This window comes from Adiantum capillus-veneris, chromosome 2 (assembly GCF_014529385.1).
Source record: "Adiantum capillus-veneris isolate H3 chromosome 2, ASM1452938v2, whole genome shotgun sequence".
NCBI classification, from domain to species: Eukaryota; Viridiplantae; Streptophyta; class Polypodiopsida; order Polypodiales; family Pteridaceae; genus Adiantum; species Adiantum capillus-veneris.
In genome coordinates, this window is record NC_140932.1 from 19,686,381 (window position 1) to 19,707,333 (window position 20,953).

The following is a 20,953-nucleotide window of genomic DNA, read 5'->3' on the forward strand; positions in this document are numbered from 1 at the left end:
CTCATCACATAGAGCTTATTGTAGGGCCACTAGAAACTTTTATGTGCCCTATATGATGACACAAATTAGATCATTAGCTAGTGATGATATGCCAGTTTGGACTGATAGCCACAATACACATGATGGGTTATGACAAAGTTGGCTTACATCTAGAAAATCACTAGAGGCACATGGATTCTATAGAGGACATAGATAGATTTGGGTTAGACTCTAGCACATCCTCGTAGACTTCACCTACAGTTTCTTTGACCACACCCAAACTACAAAGATCTAGACCACGTTCATGACCTATATAGAGTCCTACACCAACATAAGTGCCGACACAAGCTAAACATTTACAACCACATGTGAGGAGAGCTTGACATTCATGCATTGAGATACCATGGACATTGAGGATTTGGCTACCGAAGAGCCAACCACCTATTAGACCACGGGTTGACATAAGCCATAGCCCACCTGACATTTCTATTGACCATGCTATTGATGTAGAGCTAAGCAAGAATCACCCATTGAGGGATCCTGAGCCATAGAGTTCATTGACCACACAGCCACAGACTGATGTCATCCCTAGACTCATCAGTATGCTACAAATTTTGCTATCAATATGGAGCTATGTGCTAGCTAGTCGATGACCATTAGACAAAGAGCTAGGAGATTGCAAATTTTATGGAGAGAGCTTCTTATCCCTCCTAGTTGCACTAGATCCTTGACTTGTGGATATTGACTATGGTACACTAGACACATGCGCATATACTAGAGGCACTTTTTTTCTTTGGGTTTTTTTCCTTCTAGACATCCACGCTTGAGACCTTAGTATAGGATTTCTTTCTATTTGTATTTAGGCAATAAAACTTTCACTGCTGAGCTAACACACCTTTTCAAGTGGTAGTGTTTTGCCTTATGATTTTGTAGCTTTCACACAACATGGGATATATTGAGCTCCAATATTGCAAGATTATTTCCATAGCTATCGAGGAGATGCATCACATACCTCTAGGTGTACTACTTTCTATGCTCCATGTTTGTGGACATTTTATATATTGATTGTGCTTCTTCATGGTTTGATCAAGTGCATATAATAAATTTTTTGTTACCTGTCACTAAAGATGTATAAATTTGTCCTCTCTTTAATTAATTGACTTAAAGTTTAGTCTTAATGATGAGCCTTGAAGTTAGTAGGCCTTGACTTAAAGAAAAAGAGATTATCTCCTTGCTAGAAGATGTAATCAATTCACTCAAGGAGCGTGAGAAGAAGCTAAAAGGTGACAAAGAAGGAGGTCAAGAGGAGCATATGGGGTCACTACAAAGGACCGAAAAATATGCAAGCATTGCAATCGCAACATCCATCTATCCAAAGACTGCTATAAGATCAACCCGTGCATACGTTGTGGCAAGAACACCTATGGGTCGAATTGGTATTTATACAAAGACAAATAAGCAAGCACTTCTACAAGCAAAGACAGAGGGCACAAATGCAACAAAGGCAAAGTCCACCTTACAAGTGAAGACTCAAGTGATGAAGACCAAGCAACAACATGCTTTGTTGAAGATGTGTTATGAGATGCCAAATTTTGTATCCTACCACCTTGTTGTTACATTCTCAAGGGGAGGATTATCATCTTTGGTTTCCTATACCCTGCTGAGAGTTCTCTAAGTGAGGAATCCTAACTCCTATTGGTAGGATTCTCTAGAGAAGGGATTTGTTTTGTGAGCCTATCCTAATGGGAGACATAAACCCCATAGGAAGGACATTAGCACCCTTGGTGTTCTCAGACACAAAAGGGGAGGGTTGTTGACCTTAAAGAGAATCCCTCTTAGCACACTTGACTAGATGCATTGTATTTGCTTACTACCTTGTTTAGTAGATGCTTCACATGCCACACACACACACACACACATATAGAAAAGTATGGAGGACCAAGGAGGCTCTTTGGCTTATTCTTGCTCATACACATCATCTATGATCCCATTATGCACCTCACACTCAAGCCTATATAATCGCTCTGTATGTATAAGCTTGTTGGTTCAATAATCAATCCATTTTGTGTCCATCATCTCTAGTGTATTGAAACTTCTAATTGTGATCAGTGAGGTTGTCATAATGCTCTTACTCCCACCATGAATGCCTCTGTAATTTATCCCCGATAACCATACTTAAAATTTTTATTGTAGTCATCCTCACTATTAGAAGTCGCCAATGTAGGCACCTTGCTCAACCAAGATATGCATGAGGTGTTGAGCATAAAACAAAACCACTAGTGGACACTCATAGCAACAAATAGTCTAATTTGAGTCTCAAAAAGCATGTAAATCTCGTGGCAATGATCTCCCCTTGGGATAAAACAACCCAAGATGTATAATGCCATTCAAGAAGAAAAAGATTTCCTTAACTTCCTTCCAAGGCATAGACCCTAGGCTATTCATAAACCTGCTCACCTTTGAGACTACATACTGAACATCTAGCCTCGTAATACATACATATATCAAGAAAAAATATTTTCTTACCAAGCACATGGAGCTTGCTTCAAACCATACAATGCCTTTTTGAGACTACACACCTTTTTTAATTGCCCTTTTTGAACATCTTCACAATAGCATCATACTCAAATTGCATTATAGCCAACCAATTTTTTAAATTTTGTGCTTCATCAAATGGCAAAGGCTCTTCCTCATCATACACATGAAAAACATCCAAAATATAACAATCTGATGCATAAGAAGCATGTTGAAAACCTAAATGAATTGAGTATACGACTAGATAAAGGTGTAGTTAATTTGTTGTAATGTAAGGTTTGCACAAGCCATCTTGGCATACATCTAATCTACTCCATTTACATCCCTATCCTCACTATCGAGCAAAGGCCAAAAATTATCATGTATGTTTTTTGTGCTGCTAAGTACTTTCTACTCCTAGAAGAGGTTCTTCTTGCTCCTAGGTACATACAAAGCATCAATAAATCTGAAAGATTTGTCATCTACAAGAGTAAGTCCAATCTTTCCAACTCCTTGAACATGATAAGTCTTATTGTTGACACACGTGATAGTATTTCCATTAAAGACAATCTCAAGAAAAATAAACAAATCATGATGAAATGTATTGTGCTTGGTCGCACCACTATCAAAGTACCACCAATGCTCCATAGATTCTACAATATATGCATCATGAACAAATGGGTCATACAAATGTAATGTGCTTAGTTGCACCACTATCAAAGTATCACCGATAGTCCATAGACTTTACAATATATACATCATGAATAGATGAGTCATAGACATGACGCTCTAAAAGGCCATTTTCCATCTTGCATAATATTTGTCAAATCTACATTGAAAGAAGCATCTACAAAGGATGCATTTGCCTCTTTAGTCAAGCAAGATTAGAGCATTGCCGGATGAGGTTATCATTTTTCCTACAATAATGACATTATAGCTTCTTCTTGCCTTTATTATCATTTTTCCTACAATAATGACATTATAGCTTTTTCTTACCTTTATTACCAAACTTCTCATACCTATCGTTGTTTGAAGAAGCAACAACTACGAGGGTAGTTACAAGAGTAGCACTCTTCTTTTGTTGTGCAACTGCAAATGCCTATTCAAGAACATGCTACTTAGCCCTATTTTTTATAGATGAGGTCTCTTGTAACAATACAAAGACATGACCAACAAACATCAAGTTTACTATTTATTGCAAGTCTCAAGGTGGAGGCAAGTGATCGGATTCAACTTACCAAGGTTTTGATTGAAAGCCTCTAGAATGAGCTTCCAAAGTTTCTTTACAACGCTCAAATAAGATTCCATTTGGACCATATACGATCATTATAGTTAAGTTGACTATGGGACAACTACAATTTCTGGGCTTCATTGGGCAAGGAAGATGTAATGCAAGGGTGGATTAAGTTTGAAGATTCAGTTACAAGAGATGCCTTTGAATGCACGTCAAATTGACAAAACGATGGGTTTTTTGATATATTGCAAGCCAATCCGATGATTGCATTGTTGATAACAAGATGGGGATTGTCAATGAGTTACAAGAATTTGGGCCCAAGAAAAGGATGTTGTGAAAAACAATGCACTTTCATGTTTGTGCACAAAAAACGTAGCTAAGGGTACTAAATAAGCATGGGCGTATACATGGTGGACATGCTAAATAAGCATATGGGTGATGATTCGAGTGCCAGCAAGGAAAATCTCATCTACTCATGATGTATATATTATAAAGGTGCACTAATTGGGAGGGGAGAAAAGAGAGTAAAGCTATAGTTTTGTTTTGTTTTTTAGGAGGTTGTGTTTGTAACATTGTGCATGGTCTTGATGCATGATGAAGTCTTGTGGAAACAATTCTTGAGGGTGGTGGTGCAAGTTCTAGGAGTTTTGTTGCTAAGAGTCATCTTGAGATGGTAAGGATGCACAAAATGCAGGCAAATGCATTATAAGAGCTTCAGCACTGTCTCAAGCTCAGAGTTGAGCCACTCGGGAGTGCAGGTTAGGAAGGATCTTGCCTAAGAGACAAAGTGGCCAAAGCACAACCTTGAAGATTAAATTAAAAGAGAAATGAAACATTGATAGCACTAGGGAAAACCAAAGTTTCAGGGGGGCAGCACAAGAGAGCTGTCATTCAAAACTCTCCAAGCACTTATGATTCTTACCATGATTCTCTGCCACCTCAGTCCAACGAGTATCAAGTTTCGTTTCAATCAATCATCCTCTGCCAAAACCAGGCTGCTGTGTTTTTATACAATTTATCTACCCCTGAAGCCCCACCCAATGTGCAACACATCCCTAAGCTGTTATCCCACTGAACAGCCAGCTTCTCATTCATAAGAGAAGTCCACTGAATGATTGAAAAGCCAGTATTATGTTTACATTTAGCTCTTAATCAGTGTAAGAGTGGGACCTGAGTGAATAGCAACATAGCACTACCTAACAGTAACATAAAATTTTCATGTGCTTACATTACAAGAACCATCAAGCAGTAATGATACCAAAAAAAGGAACAAATGCAGGAATATCGAATTATTTATTTTAAAAGTAACAAATGCAGGAATATCAGGACACCACAAAAGAAAAACAAAAACAAACCTGACAACTGGTAGAATGATAATATTCTTCTCTTTGTTAAGACAGTACAAGGCAATTACAAGCCTTTACTTTTTGTTTGAACATGAGCTTTCACGATGATTATGTTGTTCAAAGCAGTGCAAGGAAAAACCCATGTTTTTTACAACTGGCCAATGGAAGCCATACAACAAGTATACAAGTTAATGCCAAGATTTGAGATTAGAACAGACCCCAAAGAGAAATCTGACACTTACCATTGGAGCCACAAAGGGCAATACAATTTGCAAATAAGAAAACATAGCACAGTACCCTGCAATGGCAGAATGCCCAGCTCATTACAACGACAACAAACAACCCAATTCACAGCCTCTAAGCAAACCAGTGAAACAGATTCTCCATATAGACCCCTTACCTACCCATCAAATTAGAGCAGGCAACAATCTAAAATTGCAACCATGACACTATCAAGATGGTTCAATCACGAATTTAAATCCTGTTAGGACAGGAAAGAAGGACAATCCAAGAGCCACTCCCTAGAAATACCACCCTATTACATAGTGTGAATTGACCAACTTGAAAGTTAACACAGTAGGCACAACCCTTGTCAAGCAAGAAAGGGAATCTCTATGAGCAGGTGGTGTTCAAAAACACCGGATACATCTAAGAAAATGACGAGCTTAACCTCCAAAGCCATAAAGAGTTCTACCTTGGCGTTTCAAGGCATACACCACATCCATGGCAGTAACAGTCTTCCGGCGAGCATGCTCAGTGTAAGTGACAGCATCTCTGATCACATTCTCAAGGAAGATCTTGAGAACTCCCCGAGTTTCTTCATAGATGAGGCCACTAATACGCTTCACGCCACCTCTGCGAGCAAGGCGACGAATCGCAGGCTTCGTGATGCCCTGGATGTTGTCGCGCAGAACCTTACGATGGCGCTTGGCTCCGCCCTTGCCGAGGCCCTTCCCTCCCTTCCCGCGTCCAGACATGGCTCCTACCCTTCCCCGACAAAGGACGCTGAGACGAGAAACCGAAATGATGACCAAGATGCCAGAGTTGCCCAATTCAAATATACAAGGCTTCGTCGATCTGAACTTCGGATCGCCATCTCAATCTTCTTCAGTCGTCCGATTGGAGTCCCTATCGGACGTTTATTCGACCTTCATACCAAAAAAACACAAAATCCCTCTTCCGGGAAACCTCAAAGCGAGGAAAACCCACGAAAAAGAAGAGATACAAAAAGCGGAGCACCAGGGCTCCGAAGGCTAAAAACAGTCAAAGTAAATCTTGTAGGCAACAAGAGTGATGTCCCCAGCATCATGAGCCAAATGTAGCGCATGGCCAAGCGACATTTTGAAATAGGAAAAGGGATCAACATCAGTGCCTTGAAGTAGATTTTGGAGGTGAGGGAGGCTGAGGGGTAAGGACAGCTGAAGGAGGAGGTTGCAGATTTGGTTCCGGACATTCGGACTGCATATGATCAAATTTGCCACAACAAAAGCAAGAGTTTACGAATTTACCCCATTTAAGTTTGAATGGACGCTTCCCAACCATTGCGTCCCCAAAATCGAACGAAATGCCTACTGGAGTGGGGATGCCCGTGTCCCATAGAATACAAAAACGATTTGTGTTTGCATCCAACTTAGGAGGGCAAATAACTTTGCCCAACTGAGTGGCCAACAAGCGAAAAAATGATGCCAAGTGCGAGGAAAGTCAACCACCTCAACCTAGACAAGGCACTTGTGACGAATAAGAGGCTCGAATAATCCTTGGTAAGGGCCCAGGGCAATACATGAGTCATTTGCGTATTAAAAAGAGAGGAGACATTTCAAGCAAAGCATCCCTAGTATCCATGTTTGTTAACAAAACTTCATAAAATCCTCTAGTGTCGAAGTAAACCCACCGGATTGCTTGCCGCTTGAGCAAGAAATCAACCCATTGGCCTACATCTTGAGCCGTAGGCATCTTGCCCGGGAAGAAATCACCACGTTTACCGCATATTGAGCAACAGGGTCCATGAGCTCCTTCACTGGAATGCGCACTTCCATGGTAGGAGCAGGCCTTTCCCAGGCGCAATGTACATCCTTGAAATCCTCATGTAAGCATTCTTTGATGAGGGTCAAATGCTCCTTAGTTGAATTCTCCAAATCTTTTCGGCGTTTGTAAATGCACTGTTTTAGCAAATCCATCAGATGACAAGTGCACTCTCCTAGTCACACTCACACATACCTACCACACCCTTGAAGACAACAGAGCTGTAAAAGAAAACGATGGTTGTACAGAGCTATGGCAAGGCACTTGCTTCACACACACTTTTCTATAAATCACCTACTTCACATACACACACACACTCACACCCTAAAACACACACACACACACACACACATTGGTGAAACCTGTACAGGAGCTAGCGAGGGTTGGCTGCGCAGAGGAGTAACAGTTGCGACGGAAACCCTAGCTGAAACTTGCCCGTTGTTGAGGCAGTGGTCAGCTTCGATGGGCCCCGTGCAGGCGAGGGCAATATGCAACCACGGGCTCAATGTGCAGAGGACACACAGGGTAGAGGCTGCGCAGGGGCAATATCGCGCGACAGAGGACCAACAGAAGGGTTTGTGACCACGATTCTCTTCAAGCTCTCCACATACACACACACACACACACACCCGCACGCATGCATGCACACCACCACATGCACACACACATAAGTATACCATCCCCCCCCCCCCAACACACACACCCAAAGATTTTTTTGTTGGCACTGTAGGTAAGGCAAGGTGTATGAGGAAGAATTTTGCTAGCATGGCCATAAGGGCTTTGACCAATAGAGATTTGTCGTGCAAGGGTGATTTTGTTTAGGTGGATGACATGCATGTGATTGTTGTTTTTGCTGGGTCCATTGGGTAGATTTTGGGCGTGTAAAGTTCAAAGAGTGTTTGAAGATTGAAGGTCGCTTTTTGTGTCAAAAATGGCTATGCTCCAAGTGACAAGGAGAGGGAGAGAGAAATTGCATTAAAGCAAATACGCAAAGGCTGCTGATAGTATCCCTGAGGAAGTGTAACCTCTCTCTCTCTCTCTCTCTCTCTCTCTCTCTCTCTCTCTCTCTCTCTCTCTCTCTCTCTCTCTCTCTCTCTCTCTCTCTCTCTCTCTCTCTCTCTCTCTCTCTCTCTCTCTCTCTCTCTCTCTCTCTCTCTCTCTCTGCTCCTGAGTTCCACGTCCTGTGCCCATGTGTGAAGGAAGACGCATTGACGTTGCTTTGCTTCCCTGGAAAAGGTAGCTGAAGAGTCCCAATGATTGCAAAGAGTATGCAGCAGTTATCTCTCTCTCTCTCTCTCTCTCTCTCTCTCTCTCTCTCTCTCTCTCTCTCTCTCTCTCTCTCTCTCTCTCTCTCTCTCTCTCTCTCTCTCTCTCTCTCTCTCTCTCTCACACACACACACACACAGACACACACACACACACATATGTCATTGTCTGGTATGCTATGAGATACGAGGCCGCTTTCATTGTCTATTTTGAGAGGTCTTTGGACCACTAGCTACAGTCATGAGATATCAGGATCAGAGATGCCTTGGGTTGTTTTTGCTAGAGTTACACAGACACATGGAGAGTCTCTTGAGGAGAACAAACGGTGGGAGATATTTACAGTGGGAGATCACTGACTTCTTTAGAGCAGAGAATCAACAGTCAGATGAGCAAGCTTCACAACAAACTTCAAAGCCCACCTATACCAAAGGTATATTAACTGACAGAGCCATTGAGCTCGGGAGAGCGAGACACCACATCTACGAGGGTCACCATGACATTGACGGAGGCTCCATCAGAGGATCAAGACTATTCTAGCACGACATGGGAGACGTCCAGTATGAGTATTTTTCATCTTAATTTGGCCACTTAAGTCCAAGGAAAATAAAAAGAGAACAAGTGAAATTGAATAAGTGTTGATGGACCAACCGGTCAAGGCTTGAGACCAAAAGGGGATGTCATAATAACTAATATCTAATTCTTCTAAATGATTTTCTCATGTTAAACTGATCATTTAATATGGGGAAGTACCAGGCGAGAAAAAGCTAGAATATTGGTTAAGCTGGATCTCATAATAACTATAGGTAGAAGAGGCCGGATCAAGTATAGATGGAGAAGATGACCTTGAGATTGAAAAAAAGCTCAAGAAAATTAGAGTTTAATGAATGAAAAAATCAAGCAATATCAATAAAGGAAAGCTACAAAAGATGCCAAGCTAGCCGGCTCTTTCAAACAGTATATACATGACGTACTCAAAAGGAAAGCGAAACAAAGAGAAGAGGAGGATTCTAAAAGGCAAAAAACAGATGATTTGGAATCCTCATGGATTCATAGAAAAGCTACCATTCCACACAAGAAGAACCACTGAGAGATGAAGCTATTGAGAAGCAACCACAAGAGATTGCGGTAGATGGAATCCCCGATGGATTCATCCAAAAGCCAACATTCCACACAAGAAGAACCACTGAGAGATGAAGCTATTGAGAAGCAACCATAGGAGATTGGAATCCCTGATGGATTCACCCAATTTTCCAGCATTCCACACAAGAAGAATCACTGAGAGATGAAGCTGTTGAGAAGCAACCACAAGAGATTGATCAACAAAAGGTCTCTCTAAAACCTATGACACCTCCTTCCGAAGAAAGAGAAGAAGATAAAGACAAAGAGACTCAATCAGAGAAAAGAGATTCTACAAAAATAGTTCAAGAACAAAAGGAAAAAGAGTAAGAGCAAACCAGAAACCAACAAGAGAAAGAAGAGGAGAAGAAAGATTCGGTGCTAGGGACCTCTCGACAACCAATTACTCGAGAAGGAAGTCAACTTTCACCACACTGAAGAGCTACAATCGAAGAAGCCGACAAACTAATCAGGGACTTTGACCTTGCACAACACCTGGATATGATTAAATTCCAATTCCATTGCCAACGAGCCATGTCCCAATTGAGGGAGTTGGATGCTCGTGATGCCAAAGAGGACACGAATGTGGCAATAAAAGAGAATACAAAGCTACAACAACACATTGATAGCCTCTAGGATGACAAAGAAAACCTTGAAGATGCACTCAAATAGGAAAGAAAGCATGCAACAACTCACTTTCAAGACTTGCAAGATCAGGTTGCCACCAACAATGAGCTTCAAGGTGAGCAACAACGGCTAGAAGAAAACCTGGCAAGAGAGCAACAAAGAAGTGCATGAAAGCTAAATGATTCTTATGATGTAGTGAAACAAATGCTCTCTACACTCCTAGCTATACAAGATGCACCTACTCGAGCCTCAACCTCTCAACCACCAAGGAGTTAATCAAGGCTTTGAAGGTAGAGCTCAAACAAGAGAAGTATCAGTAACAAATGATGACAATGGGTTAGATGGCTACACAAAATTAAAAGGATCAAGAGATCAAAGAGCTAAACATATAGCTGGCCAAAACAGAAGCTGATCTAGCTAGCTAAAGTGAGAAGCATGCCCAAGAGATACAAAGCAAGGTTTTCGCAATCAATGCCATTCAAGCTAAAGCCCTTGTACCTACCCAACACATAGCACAACTAACAACAGAGTCTAAAAGAATAGACCTAACCCCCTTGGACATATCGAGCACATCTACAGGGGGTGGGCCACTTGATTTTGAAGAGGATACAAAGTAGAAAGATTCTAGAGAATAGCTCAAGAAGTGGATAGAAGATATCCCTATAACTACTCGCATAAAGAGTTTATCTTGTACGAGCTCAAGGTACTCGAGTCAACAGCCCTAGTAATGATCAGGCCGGATGAAGTGGTCCAAAATTTTGGCCGCAAAATGATCTCTTTACCACTGATATGGAAGAAGAAGCTCTTGCCGACACTAGAGCCAAATTAGAAGGGAGATTACTAAGATTTTCTCATCATAGTTGACCAAGTGCTACTCATTCTAGAGACTCAACCACTATGGAGAAAGAAGTGGGTTGAAAAGAGACCGCATGATGAAACTACCTACCACAATGCTCCACAACATCTCAGGATTGCCCCCACATTCTTCCCAATTCCTAGATGGCGATCCTAGGATAGATACAAAATTTGAGGCTATCATTCCCAAATTACCCAATGCTCTCAAAGCCAATGAATAACTACAAGCCTATCAAATCCTACATGGTGTATGGATGCAGATGGTGATCACTCAATGCACGATGTCCCCAATTTGGCATGCCAAATGCTCACCAAAATTGCCAATATGATCATCACCTATATATAGGTCTTTGATGATGTCAAAACATCAGAGCATCCATGGCAGGTCTTCTTAGAAGGCAATCAAGGAATTGCATAGAATTTGGAAACAAAAATCCCCAAAAAATATGATTATGGGAATGTATGCCAGACTCATGTTTTTGCCCTTGCATTACATGCAAACATTTGAGGAGGCATTCATGATTGGATTCTTCAAAATGGACTCCACAATATTCAACCCTCTCATAAAGGACCTGCAAGCACATCACATTTCCTATCAAAGCGTGGTCCATAACAACCCTTTTAGAGACTTTGTTGTTCAAGCAGATGGTGGCTCAAGCGGAGAAGTCAAACGCATCACAAAGATGCTCGAAAAATGACAATTCAACTACTAAACCCACTACCAAAGCTTGCACGAGGATGTGCAATGACTAGGAAGGGGGGAATGCTAGCAAATTTACCCAACGGGCACCCTCCTAGTTCGCTACACCATCATAGAGCCATGAATTTTTGTAATCACATTATTTTTTCAAGAAAGCCTCGTATAAACAAGAAGTCATGATTACTAAGCCGCATTGCTCAACACTTTGAGTTGTAATCTTTTTGTCCTAAATCAAAGATCCTTGTAAGGCAGCCCTTGCCAAATGAGAATCCTATGTATAAGGTTTGATTTTTCAAGTTTGAACATAACCATTGTATCATTATCTAAAGTTTTGGGAAGTGCTCTGTATATTCAATTGAGAGTGGTGGAGAGGGGGGATGGGGGAACACACCCAACACACACAAAAAGGTCACTCTATAGCTCATGGCATTCACAACATCATTGTCCTCTCAAAAACACCTTCAAAAGATACAACTCACACTAGCATACCACCACCTACACACTTTCCCAATGCTCACACACTCTTCAAGACCACAACACAACTCACACCCACTATCACAGTCCTTCTCAACCCTTATACATACACAAAGTTGCTCAATCTCAGTCTCTTACACAAAACACCACCAGTCCGGGGGGGGCAGACACATCCACACTGCCGGCACCGTGGGATACCACATGAGGAGGAGAAAGAGAAGGGAGGGAGGGAAAACGACACAGTGAAAGGGCAAGGGGAACTAGGGTATGAGAGTCCACCACCCAACCACCCATTATATAGGCAAGCCCCTGGCCCTTTGCCCTAGTTGGACTCCCCGTTCCACACCGCCTAGCCCGGGCCCTGTCCTTGTCTAGTCCGGCCTTGCCGGTGTCCTGACATTACTCCCCCCTTAAGAAGAGTTTTCGTCCTCGAAAACAAAAGTGTGAAACTTCTTCTTAAGAACACTAATGTTTTCCCCAGTGGCATCCTTCATGGATCCAGTTGTTTGGTTGATCGAAACATGGTTCAGCAGGAGATTCAATGAAACCAAGAGTAACATCTTGATTTTTCACATTGTTGTCTATATACAACTATCTAGTGTTGCCGAGTCCTATCCAATCATAGTGTGTAGACTCCATTTAGAACACACATGAGCATGCTAAACGAGTTATTATGACAAAGATATACCTGAAAGAGTATCGCTTTTTACTTTCTGTGAAAGTAACTTGCTGACCTAAATCATTAGCCAAGTGTAAGTCCTTGACTTGTTCTCAAATTTCATCAGTAAACAACCCCACCCTAACGTGTGTCAAGGTTGAGAACGTGATTTATACATGAAGAGACTACCAAGTCGCAACATGCATTAACTGATAGTAAGTAAACTCCAAGAAGAGCAATAAATGCTTACTAATTGGATCGCTTGGTGCTAACGTACGCAGTTGCATATCCTTTAGCACAGGATTACACTTTGTAATCTGCATATCCCCTTGGATAAGTGACAATACTGAGGTGTGTTTTCCCCACGGTTTTACAGCCAGACTTTCTAGATGGCTGGTGAACGGGATAACAATATCGTACCACATTGCTGAATAATCAAAAATGGAATGAATAACCCTTGTGGTTAACTTGAAAAATCTACAAGAATCCAAACCAAGCCATAACCTCTATTGGTGATTGGTAGACCTAAAAAGCAATCTCATAGAGATACTGCACTTAGAGTGCAAAATGCTTCATAAGCAACAACTTGAGGAATATGCATGCCGTTCCAAATCAGCCTTTGCTAAACACTAGGGCCCATCACCTAGTGTGCATGCATTTAGCAAAAAACAGATCTGAACCTGTATATCCGTGATAACTCTTGCCAATATTTATGGAAAATGTGATGCGTCTAGCACACGTTTAAAGGAATGTAAATAGTTCTGAAAAGAAACAAAATACTTTCAGTTGCAATCTTTTGCAAGCTTTGTTGAAACATCTGAACCATAATAAAAGGTGAAACATTGATCACTTCTAGTTACAACAATGAAACTTTTTCGTTAACAACTTAGAGCCTTGCTATATGTATAAACAACCATCTGTAATGTTGTTTAGTAGTACTTGTACATGAACAAGTCATGCTAAGTATCCGACAATTTTTTGGCCATTGAAATTGCTCCTGATACGTCATGCTGAAAATGGTCTAGAAAACAGATGTGACCAACACCTAGTTGGACTTTGTCGTGACACATAATTGAAATAATGGCGCCAGTGTCAGTCCAGAGACTCATATTCTCCACATGTGGAATATGTCTCATGTAAGGATGTTAAAAAAAAACATCCTTCAAGTACAAGATGTACTTGTGTGTGGAGGTAACTCTAAATACTCTACGACAAGAGTGAGAGGGACCCTCATTCATTGCTCCACACTGGCTAAACCGAACTCCTTGAGTTCCTAGACCATGTCGTATCCCATGTGACAACATGTGCCAAATTGAACCCTACAAGTAGGTTCGTAACAACATAAGGCAGAAAGATAGAGTGGACACTTGGCCCAAAATACTTTGTGCCGATATGCCCTTGGCATGGCTTTGTAACATTCAAGCCTACTTATACGTCTTGAAAAACCAAGCAAAGCATACTGAAAATGGAATAACACCAAATCAATAGATGCGTACCTGGAGATTTGAACATAATGTTCACTTACCCGTATTCAAATGGAGAGGAGCACGTCCCCTACCTGAAAAACAAATAGCATTGCACTGGGAACCCTGGGTGTTGCCTTTGCAATCCAAGCCCTTGGATTAGAATCTATGTAGTCAAACCCCTTGGTAAGACTCTTTGTAGAAACTGCTCAACTAGCAGATAACAATAACCAACATAGTCAACCATGTACAGAATGATTGGAATCAACTTGAAAAGTGTGTTCGTCCACTACCGCGTGGTAGATTACGGAATTCTTTCCTTGAAAGTATAATGGAAAAGATCAAACTGTGATCCGCCATGACCGTGGGATGATTTAAGAAGCACCCGCGGGATTGTACCCCAAAACTGGGATGCCATAGACACTCGTAGTGCTATAGAGAGAGCAAGAAATCCACACAATTGAGATGCCTAGCTCGTATCAACAGCCATGCTGTCTCAATTGTTTGCTGATTCTAGACCCCATGGTATAGATCAGCTGATGTAAGTGCAAGAGTATCGAGAACTCAACTTGAGCGTTGCACTAGAAACATATAGTGCAAAAATGACACCCTAGACATCCGTACTGACAAGACTCTTGCTCGTCCATTAACGTCAAGATGTTCGATGTGTACTCCACTGGGAAAATCTGTTCAATCCTAAGAACAATCACCCAAGGAATGGCAATAGTTGGGTCTTACCCAAGATTTGACAATGGCTCTTAGCCAGCCTGTGTGTGCCTCCTAGCTCTTACGACAATTAGTGTTCAATCGATAAACCAATGAAAACTAATGTGAATGGCATCTTGGCCCATTTCTAACTGAGAGTTAGAGCACCTTGGCTCATGCTGACTCATGGGAAAAACATGTATCAAAAAGTTTCGTAGACGATTTGCATTGTTCCCGTAGAGAGAGAGAGAGAGAGAGAGAGAGAGAGAGAGAGAGAGAGAGAGAGAGAGAGAGAGAGAGAGAGAGAGAGAGAGAGAGAGAGAGAGATCACTATGCATCCCTCCTCGAGAAAGGTAACAGAAAAACAAAAAACTCATTCCAATCCATCGACCATGCAAGGGTCGTGATTGTATGAGGACGACTTAGCATTGGCACTTTGCCCGTAAAGTAAGTCCTAGAGGTAGGTTCCTTTTAGTGATGTTGTGTGTTGAAAGCAACCAACAATCATATTAAACAATCCCTTTGTTAGTCTGTCCGTGACAGAGTTGCAAGTGTGATAGCGGAAGCATAATTCATGAGGCAGTAGAATTGAATCCACCTAAGTAGCATGCCTTGCATCTAGTATGGTAAACCCTTGTCGAGAGTGCAGGCCTCAACCGTGAGAACCAAAACCATGAGTGCCTTGCATGGTTTAGACTGACAGGGATTATGTGAGCTGATATTCCCTATTTTTCCAGTTCCCCGAAGCCTTGTTGCATATGAAATTGCCAAAGCACTTTGCTTTGCACAATGCGAGTAATTGCCAAGTAAAGTTTAGACAGGAAAAAACAAGAAAAAATTAAACTTGGCTAACCTGGTCGTTGTTGTAACCAGTTGGCCCGATATTCTGTGGAAGAAAACTCGCTTAAAAATGGCGCATAGCCATATCTACTGGACGAGTGTGATCTGTCCGTTGTATCATATACGCCCGTCTGTTTCTCATGAAATAACCTGCTGGCATATTGTCAAGTCCGTCCCAAGTTTGTATGCTCATAGCAGAGGCCAAACATGGAAGTCTTGTCTTTGCCTGATACTTTTCAGTATGAAGGGGGTCGGGGAGCACCACAGACGGAGAGTGAGAGAGAGAAGGAGACACACACACGATGTGGGTGGGGAGACTGTGAAGTGGCAGCTCCCCCTACAGTATACTCACTATAAGTATAGGGTAACAGTGGGCGGCGCCCATGACCTGGGCGACCGGTCAAGGCACATAACCCCAACAACCTCCCACTTAAAGGCCAATGTGCCTTTAAGCAAGATCTACTAGTGTACAACTAATAGAAGGTGAGATATTCTCTCAGCCTATGCCCACTAATTCTCGATGAGCTAGTGCATCCGACTCTACTGATAGACAAACATCCCGCTGCGGAAGCCACACAGAGCTAGCTCCAAGCTCTGCAAAGAGTTTACAAGAGCTCATGCACTCCTGCAAGTATCGGTCCAATACCTACAAACCTCCCCTATGCTCTATGCCGAGATCAGTCATCAAACAACTAATCAACCCTGCTGCAAATGCTCCCACTGCAGCTGTTATGTCGGGCCTCGAGATCAGCATCTCGTACATGAGGACACCGAACGTTGATGCAACCCTGGCAACCTCTGCCACCTCCAACTCAGAACTCAACTCATGGCAATCACGTCCCCTATCATAGAGACCATGGCACTCTGACTTCGAGCTCTGGAGTGACTCCTCGTGCCCACCACATATCACATGTGTACCAAGAGTATCCATCTGTCCTGAATCTGCATCAAGCTATGGCATAATCATATCAAGAAATGACTCCACAATAGCCGAAATCTCAGCATCCATGTGAGTCATCTCTGTCATCACCTCTGATGACTCATCCTGTTGTGACTCACTAGAGCTATCCCGCTCTACCTGTGCATCCGTAGATGCAACCTGCAAAACAAGGTCACTGCTCTGCACTCCATGCAAAGCATCCTGCAACCCACAAGCAAAAGAGACTCGCCTGCTCTCTCGCTGTCTACCTGGCTGCATGATCACAGAGACAACACCGTCTCTCGCGTGATCCACATGCAATGGGTAACTTGGACCACTCCTAGCACCTCTCACAATCACTAGCGAACCTAAATGCATCACAAAATCTCGCTCTCGAAGTGAAATCTGACATCCACAATCTCTAAGCTGACCAATCAAGATCAAACTCACTGTCAAATCTGGTACATAGCGCACATGTCGTAACAAGTAAGATGCACCACTCGGTAATGACAATCTCACATCCCCTGCACCTGCTATCGCATGCACGGATCCATCGGTCAAATGTACACTGCCAAGCATCCCGCTAGAATAGCTACAAAACCATTCACGATGCGACGTGACATGAAACATAGCATCTGCGTCTAGCAACCACTGCGAAGGGAGTGCACTATCCACATGTATAGCATCTCGTGCATAGCTCGAGGTAAAAGTGATATCCTTGTCACTAGTATACTCCGACACTATATCTGCCTCAACTGTCAAAGCAACTGAGTTCATGGCATCACTACATACATCCCTGAGACTGCCATGTCTCCTACGATGTCGCATACGACGAAAACAGCGCCGTCTAACGTGTCCAGAATGACCACAATACCAACATGTCACCTGTCGGCGTACTCGTGAATGTACATGTCTCACATGAGTCCTTGACGACTCAGATCTATCATACATATCATGTGATCTGCACCAAAGTGCTCTCGAAGTAGTCTCATACATGACAAGAGAATATACAGATTCCACAAGGTGCAAAGAGAGCGTAGATAGTGCCATCTCCTCTAGCTCCTGCCACTGATCGTCAGACATGTTTGAAGGTCTACCTGCATCACCACTCAATGGTCGATGCAACCCTCGTTGTGTCAGTGCATCAAGCATACAATCTCTCCATGCCGCAAAGTCTGACCCATCAAACATGCGCATCTGTGAGAGGTCACAATCTGATCGATCACCTGTCTTTGCCATGAGCACAAGTAGCAAGCTAGATAGCAAAACCACCTCACTAACAACACGTGGAAACTGTCTACAAATATGGCTAGAAACACAATGTAAAGCCTATGAGACACACTCCAAAATAGAGCTCCAACAATGTCAATACAAGCCTCGCCTGCTCTAGTATCACACTGCAATCTGTGAGCTAATCACCAAGCCCACAATGTGCGGTATCGATGCATACACACGCACAAATCTCCCACCTGCAGAGAACACCGCACGTAATCACTGAGTGCAATCGCAATCACAACATGGATCGCATCAACTTATGCGCATAAAACTCCTGGGAAAATTTTGCCAGAGTTTCGACGCACAATGGCTATCAATGCAAAATAACCATTGTCCTGCAAGCTCAATACAATGAGCAATCAATGTGCATCAAACTACACTCAAATACATGCATAAAACCTCTGCGAATCTGTCTCCACACTGCACATCAACTTTATGCATAAGTTGCGCTCCTCGAGACAATGTAACTGGAAACCAAGCTTCCACTTGAGCTCAAATTACATGCACAAAACCGATCACAAATAACTCCACACACTGACCGACAACGAGGCGTCACATGCACAAATCCACATATGGCATACATAAGCCAAATCTATGGCAATGAAGCTCACTCCCACACGAGGAGCTCTCTCGACACAAAGTCGAAACCTGTATACCTGTATCCGTAATCAATGCATACATAGCACGTCCGCAACCTACAGAAGTCGTCTCGTGCATGCACTAATTTGCAATAGTCAAGCAATCTCGTCACGGATTTGTTTCCCCTTTTCAACAATGACTTCGGGTTTTGGAATGCATGATCCTTGTGGAACCTTAGGAGGATAAGTTTTCAAAGCCTGCAAACCTGCAAAAAAACGAATGTGTGTGTGTGTGTATCTTCCTTGTGCTTATCTTGCAAACAACACGCTCTGAGTTTGCTTCACATGATCATTGCCATGCACAATGTCAGTCTGCAGCAACCCATGCCTTGCAATCATGACCCACTAGAGCACCTTGCTCAGCCCAATGTCAATTTGCAGTAGCACCCGCACACACTATCATTCTGCTGTAGTTCGCAAAATAGCCCCCTCACTTAGCATACATGCTAACTAGAGCATTGCCCTACGCAATTTCACAGCCCTGACTTGCAACCTTTGCACTCTAGCTGCAGAAGCCCGTGAGTGAAATTCGTGCTCAATAGAACCGCCACACAGTAGCATACATGCCTGTTTCCAGCTGCAACAGCCCGTGAGCTCTTTGTTGCGCACCTTGCACAATGTTGTCCTAGCACCTGCCTTGCAAGCTCTTCTCACACAAGAGCACCGCCTTGCTCTTGCACTCAGATCTGCAGCAAATCAGCAAGCTCCTGAGCTCACAAGCTCCATAGCTCGCATCGCCATAGCTCAAGCTCCGTTGCCGCTCCTACTCTGATACCAATTGAAGGGGGTCGGGGAGCACCACAGACGGAGAGTGAGAGAGAGAAGGAGACACACACACGATGTGGGTGGGGAGACTGTGAAGTGGCAGCTCCCCCTATACAGTATACTCACTATAAGTATAGGGTAACAGTGGGCGGGTGCCCATGACCTGGGCGACCGGTCAAGGCACATAGTCCTTAACCCCAACACAGTAGACCCACTTTGGATGCTACCATGCCTAAGAGCTACATATATTCTTGCTCATAGACAAATATCCTAGTAAAAGAAAGTCGACCTTGTCGAGCAGTCACAAATAATCGACCTTGTAGAATTGTACAATGTATTGAAAAACAAAACATAAAAATAAAAATTTCTTGCAACATATGTACCTCGTACATGCTTGGCTTGATTATGGATATGAATCCTTGCTCGAGTGAAAACAAGCCCTAACAATTTGCTTGACAGCTTCTTGAAATGGTTGTTAATGGTAGGTCCTGTCGAGCACCTGTTGCCTCCTTCATCAAGATTAGCAACCGACCGTGCCGATCTCCTTGAGATTCTCCAGCACTACCAGGCCCTAACCTTTGCGAGGCATGGATAGAAGCCTTGTTGTGAAACGAGATCATGTCGTACTCAAGCCCTTCTTGATTTTGGTCGTCGAATCAGTCATTGGTCTTCGAACAACCAAAGTTTGCTAAACACAACCCTCGGCATGATCCAACCATGCAAGGTTTTAATGCCCTCCGATTCAGGAGCAAATTGTCGTATCGACCATAGCGCCTGCGTTTTCTAGCATCCGTGAACCTCGAACCATGTTTACTCTTGAGTCAAAGCTTTTCACAAAATGTCACAAGCCATGCTTGTGTTTGGAGTGTTGAACATGCAATCATGCATACGAATCGTCCAAGACATGCCGTGCATGCTTGCTTGTGTCACAATAAGTTGGTGCGACAAAAGCACCTTGTGCTTTCCATCTCAGTAATCCCGCGAATTGACATGCTATACTGCCAATATCTTGCATGTGGCATGACCATGCATGCCCATCGTTTTGCAGGTCGAGCAATGGCTTGCACTGCATAATTGTAATTAATCAATAAGAAAAGCGAACAAAGTATGCATACCATGTTTGTTACTTGTGTGTAGATTGCCTCCCGGAACCGAGAAGCGTCCTTGTCACATGACTGTCATCAGAATTCCGGATTGCATGTTATTGACAGCTTCGGAAGATGAGGTTGAGTCAAAAAGTTGGTGAGTTGTCGATCCCCGAAGTCTGCAGAATCTCTTGTATCTACAGCTTAGGACGAAACAGTTTGGTTTTCCGAGGCTACTAAACCCCAAGGCATCGAATCGATGCTTTCCTTCAAATTGCCAAAGGTCGCTCTGCCGTGGGCTAAGGCCCTTAGGGTAGGGTGCCCCAAGTTTTGGGCGCCTGTGTGTGGAGCTCTAGATTAAAAAATAAAAAAAATTAACCTCACTGTTCAAGCGATGGCGGCGGGTAGCTGTGCAGGGCTTGCAGACGATGGGGCTTGAGTTGCGCTGCTCGCCGGGGTGTGGCGTTATGAC

The 20,953-nt window shown here is 42.9% G+C and overlaps 1 protein-coding gene across 1 annotated transcript; it reads right to left on the reverse strand.

The window, feature by feature from the left end:
- Nucleotides 1–5,288: 5,288 nt before the first annotated feature.
- Nucleotides 5,289–6,094, reverse strand: LOC147462464 (histone H4). Its single transcript, XM_086484056.1, has one exon. The coding sequence runs from the start codon at nt 6,048–6,050 to the stop codon at nt 5,739–5,741; it is 312 nt and encodes a 103-aa protein (XP_086340182.1). The 5' UTR covers nt 6,051–6,094; the 3' UTR covers nt 5,289–5,738.
- Between the last annotated feature and the right edge of the window lie 14,859 nt (nt 6,095–20,953).

Excerpts from the sequence above, each read along its gene's own strand:
- LOC147462464 (XM_086484056.1), bottom strand. The coding sequence starts at position 6,050 with ATGTCTGGACGCGGGAAGGGAGGGAAGGGCCTCGGCAAGGGCGGAGCC.